Raw genomic sequence first — 7791 nt, forward strand, 5'->3', positions numbered from 1 at the left:
GGCCTTTGTTACTGTTTTTCATCAGTGGACAAAATACATTAGTGCTAAAGTCACAGATATAACAGACTCTGTTTTAACCAGTCGGAAACAACATTTAAGACTTGTGTTTAATATTCTTTTAGTCATTGGAAATATTGAACTTAATCCAGGTCCAGATAAAAATGCTTTTATGTCCACTTTTTTATATTTTATGGGATTTTTATACATATGTTTTTAATAATTATCTTGACCTGGGTTTGTGCACAGGTCTACCTTATATAAATCCAACTCAGTTACAGTCTACACAGGGATCTATATTATATCCTGAAAAGGTTAGACAACCTCCTGTTATGTCAAGTCTGAACACTACATCAGTAAGAAAGCAAAAGCTATTTTCCTGTCTAAAAAAAAAAATCCAGGGACGCTAAATCAACTAGGTTAAATTAGAGGCTTTAAAATCTGTCATTTAAATATGAGAAGTCTTGTACCTAAACTCAATGAATTCAAAGTAATATTTGCTCAGACACAATTAATTAATTAATTAATTAATTAATTTTTTGCCTCTTCTATCATTTATGTCATAAACATAAATAAATATATATATTGGATAAAAGGCAATTTTTTAAATTAAATTATAAATATGTCAGCAAAAGAAAATAGAGCCCTAATTGTTTATAAACAATTTTAAAATATGACAATCTTGTTCTTTCACCCAGCTGTTTTCATACGAGAGTGCAGATGTGATCCGTTGTTAAGAGGCCTCTAAAAGCAGACCTGTTGTGAACTAATGACTTGTTTTTTTAATGCTCTGAAACATTAAATTTATGAGAATTTGCTCATCTGAAAGTTACAGTTTGGGTATTTATTCATATCTAATACAGACCTGGAACGTGCGTCGACCGGGAGCGGTGAACTCAAAACAGGCGTTTTTCTTGGAGTCTTTTCTCAGGTTGCTCGCCAGCTGCACGCCGTATTCACCGATATGAAACGAGCCTTTCTGCTGTTTATCTGTGAGGGGCAAGGACATATCATAGGATGTAATCTGATTCAGTGTCTGCAGCTGGGCAGGGTTCTGCCTCCTGGACGACATAACAAACCTTTTTCACTCCCAAAGTAGTAAAACACTGTGTTGTTTAGGACACACCACCGTTTCTGCCACTCTGAGCCGAAGAAGCTGTGATCTGAAGGAAGGTGCATACAAAAACAGAGTTAGAACCGGYAAAAGATGAGATTTTAAATAATATTTAGTCTCACCTTTTCGTTTCTTTTCCAAGTAGCCTTGCTTTAACACGTTGACGAGATCCTGAGCTCCTAAAATGGGGATGTCGTCAAAAACTGTTGGTAAAAAAAAATTATTATTCAACCACGTTACATTTGAAATCAGTCCAAATTAAAACAAAAACAGCAAATCTTTTTAAAAAGTTTGTATCAAATGAAAAAGTTCAAAAAGYGCTCTGGATAAATTAGATTAAACAACAATTTTGTTGGTTCAGTCAGACGACTAATTCACTAATCAATAAAGCGTTTCTGAGCCGACGCCAAATAAGCTGCACTTAAACTTGCTCTCCCTCCTGAGGCAACACGTGYGCACGCATCAGAATATAAATCCTCGGACCCCTTCGGATCAAACACATCCCCTGCAGGCTTCAAGAAACCCGGATCGATACATTTACAGTGCTACTGAGCCCTACAGTCCATTCATCTGCTCACGTAACGATTTAATGAGAGCAACCTTCTTGTGGGAACTCCACTTTGCAAACATGATAGGACAACGGCAAAACTAAAAAGCCTTAAAGGAATTAATGCAGTAGTTAGGTAATGCACATTGCAAATGCTTTACTTGTTGATTAACATTAAATTTGTTTTAACTTTTCCTTTCTTGTCATATTTACTCAGCAACAAGATATCTGACTCGTCATTTAATGCTGAATTTCTGACAGTTTGCAGCATTTTTAGCCCTCAAACATTACAGCAGAGCTCAACTCTTGGACGGCCTTAAAGTGCCTGTGACATCAAATTTTTGCTATRAATACGAAAGCATTTTTGGAAGGATAACTATGATGACATATTGCAAAAAAATTCACGCTGCTGAAATGAACAATTGTTGAATTATTAGTATGTGAAGTGAAAGGAAGTGATGTTACGAGAGTAATGTCCCAACAGAGCAGTGCTAGAGAAGAATCTGATGTTCTTTGGACCATTTTGAGTCACTTTCAAGGAGAGATGAAGAAGAGTCAGAGTTCAAATAATGTTTCAATAAATAAACTCCAGTGAGTTCCCTTTTCCTAAATAATACTCTAATGATGTCACTTCCTGTTACATTTCATCTTGGTCAAATTAAAAAGAAAATATGCCAGTTATGTACACAAAAAGTGTAAAATCATGTGTATTATACCAATTTTCTTTAATRTAAATATGTTTTCTTTGACTTTTGGGCCATCATTGATGGAGCTTTTAAACARGAGTACCTGGATCTTCTTATGTGTCAGAAACAAAGCTGAGCTTCCTCTGAATTCATTAGTCAGCAGGAGAGAAAACGCAGAAGAAGAGCGAGAAACAGAGAAACACTTTAAACGCCATTTACATAAGTCAGCATGACACCTCTATTCAGGCCACAGATGACAGGGGAAATGCCTGCAGTCCACCCCCCGTCACCTCAGAAAGGGTCTGCTTAACCGCCTGGAGAAGCCAAACATGTCAAACCACAACTGGATACTCTGGCTTAAACAAACAGCATCCCCCGCCAACAAAAAAAAAACCAAAACAAAACTGCTGTTTACTGGAGTTTTTAACGTTTGAATAACTTTGATTAAGACATAAAGGAGAAGCCGAACAGTTCAGAGATTTACAACAAGCCTGAGCCGCGTCGGCTTCTGGTTCTGACAGATGAGTGGGTCATTCCTGCGCCGTGCTCGCAGCACTAACACTCTCACATATCATCAGCCTGCCTCAGTGGATGGACTGACCGGTGACACCGTAAGTACAGGGGTGCTAAGGACTGTTTTGTCAAAGAGAACTTGATTCGGTACATCATAACAAACAGCGATCGTTACGCTCCTCCACCTCATTTATCCGCCGGCAGCCTGTCTGTTTTTTTTTCTTCTTCTTCTTCTTCTTCGCCTTACTTCCCTGTTGTGGCTCACTTCTAATCCCCCTCATCTGTCTGCTTCCTTCGCTCTTCATTTATCTCAAAGGTCGAGCTCGGATAATAGATGAGGAGCTAAAAAAAATCAACACAGGATCTCTCTGARCTGCTCGAGTCAATAAACATTACACATTCAGCTTGAAGCTTTATCGCCAGGTGACCTGACCTCACTCGTGCGTCCTTTTTGTGAGAAACTTTWAAAAAAATGGGAGCAAAAGCCCACATTAGTTCTTGATTCTTCCACACGGTAGCAGCACAACCTAAAAACATCTCTACTCCGTTAGTGCTGCATGATCCCCCCCTAAACAAAAGCAGAGTCTGATTGGTGTGGAGTTAAAAATGCCTCCTTTGATGAAAATCACTCCCTAACACCTCTTTGGGACCAATGCAACCTTTAAGTGGATATTTAGAGGCAATGTTATTTGAAAATGTGTAATTTAGAGCATTAAATAAACCCAAAAACCATCATGGTGTTTGAGTTTTGAGTTGGAGAACAGACACAGAGAGACACATTAATGCATCTAATTAGGGCCTCATCAAAATCGCAGACAGACGGCACTCTTTCATAAAAATCATAAATTGCGTTATCAATTATTCAGGGCAATGCCGCGACTTCATTTTCATCTCTTCTGCGTTTTAATTAGCACCATCCACAGCTTTGATATTGACATTAATTTGATGGCAATTTATTGATATTTCAGCATAGCCTATTTAGCCGAGTGCAATTACCAACAAAGAGGAGCAGATAGATGCGATGTTGGGCGTCGCATCCCGCCTTTCGTAAATCAAGGTGAGGAGTTGCTGCGGGCCCCGCTAACTGAATCTAACGGCTCTCGGCGGTCATCAAATACGAAAAGATTCGAGCCACCCAATTTCCAAATGGAGGGAAATAATCAATGGAAATGTGTGATTCTGACAGAGGAACGTCTCCATAAGTGAGCCGACCTGTGTGACGACAAGCGATCGGTTCCGCCGCCGTCCTGAACTCGTGTTAAACTCGGGAGAGGGACGCACGGCGATGCATCTGAGCTGCCACCGATTCGCTACAACCGCAATCTCTCATTTGGTTATTCACACTCCCTCAGCATGGCGTTATGAGCTCAGCAGTTGATCCTGCAAGAAAAAGCTGATTTATGTTAGCATGACCAGAGGGAGTTAATGTATTCACTCATTAAAATCCACTTTAGTTAGGCTGAAAGTCAATCAAAGGCTGGATGGAGAGTGAATCAAAGTGAAGGGAAATGGTCGAGTGGGAGGACTCGTGTGATGCATTAGATGGTCATAACGCAACAAAGWTGGTGTGAAAAACACAAAAATGGGCTGAAGATGTTGACGGTTCTCGAGCGTCTCGTCTCTGAGACAGTAGGACGGAAGTCAAGGCGAGATTCGGTCACAGCGGGAAAAGGGGGCCGCACTGATACAAAAAGGGAAATACAGAAGGGTCTTTATGTTTTCAATTTAACGCTTAAAAAACTACTGACTTTAAAAGGTGGGATAAAACAAACATTCTTTGAAGCTGCAGAAAGACGTCTTTGATTTTCCTATGATTATCTAAATAAGAGCTTGTGATCTCAATTCACTACACATCATTGTTAGTTTCATTATTTTTCTTTTCCTTTCATGATATTAAAAAGATAAAAGTTGTATTCTGTCATAATATTTGTAAATGTGGGAAAGTAAACACGACTGGTCTCTTCAGGTATAAATATATAATAAATTAAAGCCGTATCTATCATTTTATTTCTGAATGTGGTTTATTCTCTTTTACCTGTTAAATATTTAATCCAAGTAGTCTAATGTTGATTTAAACTCATAGATATTACTTATATTACAAATCTATTAAGTATATTCTTTTTGTATGCCAGGCTTTCAGCATAGATAGCTTCACAAAGTGGCAAAAACTATATTTTTCAGCCAGCGTTAACAGAGAAGGTGCATATTTTTCTGATTAAGAAATTTTTTTTAACAATGGTGATCTCTAAATGAACATAGTTTATTTCCATTTTTTTATTTAAATGCTAACAAATTTCTAGTTTGGTTTATTCTTTTGAATTATGAGTTATTTTAAAGTATAAAAAGCTAAAATTAAACTTTAAGTTTCCACCTAAAGAGAGACTTTATAATGGTTATAATTAAGTAAAAGTTTAAAAGTTTATAAAAGTTTAAAACAACTTAAGTTAGCCAAAGTGATGAACAAAAAATCCCACTATCACAGGCGTATAACAATAAATAAAAACATAACAATCAAAATAATAAAGTAAAAAATATCAACTTTAATAAATAAAAGCAAAGAAGAATTTGATTTTAGAATCCTGCGATAACAAATGTCTTAAGCTCTTTTTTTTTTATAAACCTTAATGGTGAATAAGCAGTTGAAATTTAAGGGCTGTTCTGCAATTTGCTGCAAGATGCTGACTGATCCAGATCCTGGAACGCCCAAACAGATCCGTTTAGAAGATCTGAGCTTGGTGCAGAATCTGGTGCAAGATTGCTCCGAGGCTTGTAAACAAAAACAGGAAGTCTACGAGGAGGCACTGAGAGAGAAGTGATTCTGGTTCTGGTACCAGTTTAAAGTCTAGCTGCTGGACTCGGAACCAGCTGCAGACGGGACAACAGCGACTGACTGAGTAAATCAACGTTTTGCCGTGTTCGGCTGTGAAACTCCAGCTGAAAGGAAGATCAGAAAGTTATCCTCGAGCACGGGAGCTTTCCCGGCGCCTTTTCGACACGCGAGGCATCGCACTGAATGCAGCATCAGGGGGGCAGGACCTGACCCCCGCGTGAACCCTGCTGATGAGGTGAAACAGAAGGCACGGAGAGGCTCCCCGGCCCTGAGGGGGCTGCGGGCAGGAATGCTGCTGATTCTACTGACGAGGGGACCGCAATCCTCTTCGATACTGTCCTTGATTAGGAAAAAGGATTCACTCGGTGCACCTTCACCCGCCTGGCGCTCAATCTGCGCGCAGGCCGAGCTAAATTGATACATTTTTCCTCATTACAGTGGGAGGCCTCTGCTGCGGGTCCCTCCAGCGAGACGGCCGTCAGAGAGGAGGAGAGAGACTGAGAGGCACTGAGGTTAAGGGCAGAGCGTCTCCTCGGCCCTCCTTCCCTCCCCCTGATTTGATTAGGACTTCAGTCATCGATACATAAACCATGTTTAGAACCTCCTAATGCATGTGTTTGAACCAAAGAAAACATGCAGAGCGTTGAATCAGGCTGCACGATGACCGTGTCACTGTCTAATAATGTTTAATGGCACCGGGAACTCATGCAGGAGAGATTTGGAATTTTTTTGTTTTGTTTTGTTTTTGTTGTTTATTTTCTGTAAAGATCAAGAATTAAACAAGAAGTCCAACTCACTGTGGGCGAGGAAAGCATTTTACTGAACWAACTTAAACTTTATTGTTTTGCATTGAAATTATGGAAATGATAGATATTGTCATCGAAGGATAAAATATAAAATGATTAGATAAAAATAAAGACAAATGCTGTGCTCTTTGTAATCAATTCACACTGGAACCGAAACGTCTTTCAAGTATCYGTCCAGGATTGAAAAAAAAGGTGAGGTACTGCTACTTTTATCCTCTAATTCAACAACAACAAAAATTAATTTCAACCAATGTTATGTTTGTTATTCCATTAAAATGTATTTCCTGCAGATGTTTTATCCAGTCCTCAACAGTCAGATAAATATCATCTAATCATCATTAAGTTGCTATTTTCTACTACTCATCAATAACATTTTCAATAAATATTTTTCTATTTTTTATCAACACCAGTTGGTGGGTTAACTAGATAAATCACACAGGAATAAAAAAAATTAAGTAAGTATTTAATCAAAGCTCTTAATAGATTCCTACAATTCAAACGGATGCATTTGTAAAATCAAGATTTCTTATTTTCAAAGCATCTGTTTGAGGAGAAGCTGTCGAGTCATGGCAGGCGTTCAGGTTTGCTCTGCTCCTGCGTTCGAACATCAGCAGGCCGGCCACTTTAAAGACACTAAGGGGCTAAATTTACAATGTGACACCGGCTTCCCCCTGGGCAGCCATAAGCAGCGTCTACAGCGACCCTGAATTTCCCTTTTCTAGATTTACTACCACTATTCAAATGCTTAACTGCAGATACAATGATCCTCTAATCGCTGGGGATGGTTTTCAGCTGCTTCACTGATAGAAACAAAAAAAAAAGAAGGAAAAAAAAAAGGAGCGTTAAGAATATAAATACAAGAAATGGAGAAATTCGGCCCCACAGAGGAGCCTGGGTGTTTGGGATCAAAATGGGAAAGAACACCATCATCRATGGCAAAAGAAGAACCTGAAGGGGGACAGATTTAAGAATATAAAAAATTAACTCTAAAATTCAGTTTGTTCATCTTTTAAACGCTTCTTGTCAGAGTTTAAATTAAATGAAAATAAGTGTTGAGGCGACGCGCTGATCTGTCTGAGCAGCTTTTCTCACCTGTTACCCTTTTTTATACAAACTGCTCTTGTTTTATTGTCATTGCTGTTACGTGTTAGGCTAATAAATATTCATAAGATGCTATAAATCTTTGGTTCCTTCAATGAAATACTGTTCTGTCCAAAAGCAACAAGTGTCGCCAAAAGGAAATTACCGCTAAACGCCCGTTAAAAACAACGCTACGGAGGGTTTTACTTCAAATAAAT

At 38.7% G+C, this 7791-nt stretch overlaps 1 protein-coding gene across 2 annotated transcripts in view; it reads right to left on the bottom strand.

The window, feature by feature from the left end:
- The window catches only part of skap1 (src kinase associated phosphoprotein 1), a 37930-nt gene that overhangs the window by 18151 nt on the left and 11988 nt on the right, over positions 1–7791 (bottom strand). For both annotated transcript variants that reach the window (XM_014014754.1, XM_014014755.1), the window contains exons 6-8: positions 1234–1314; positions 1077–1160; positions 863–987 (exon numbers count right to left, since the gene is read on the bottom strand). In XM_014014754.1, coding sequence (XP_013870208.1) covers positions 863–987; positions 1077–1160; positions 1234–1314 — 290 coding nt within the window. The remainder of the gene's footprint in view (positions 1–862; positions 988–1076; positions 1161–1233; positions 1315–7791) is intronic.

The sequence above is a fragment of the Austrofundulus limnaeus genome, unplaced genomic scaffold (assembly GCF_001266775.1).
Source record: "Austrofundulus limnaeus strain Quisiro unplaced genomic scaffold, Austrofundulus_limnaeus-1.0 Scaffold119, whole genome shotgun sequence".
In the NCBI taxonomy this organism is placed as follows: Eukaryota; Metazoa; Chordata; class Actinopteri; order Cyprinodontiformes; family Rivulidae; genus Austrofundulus; species Austrofundulus limnaeus.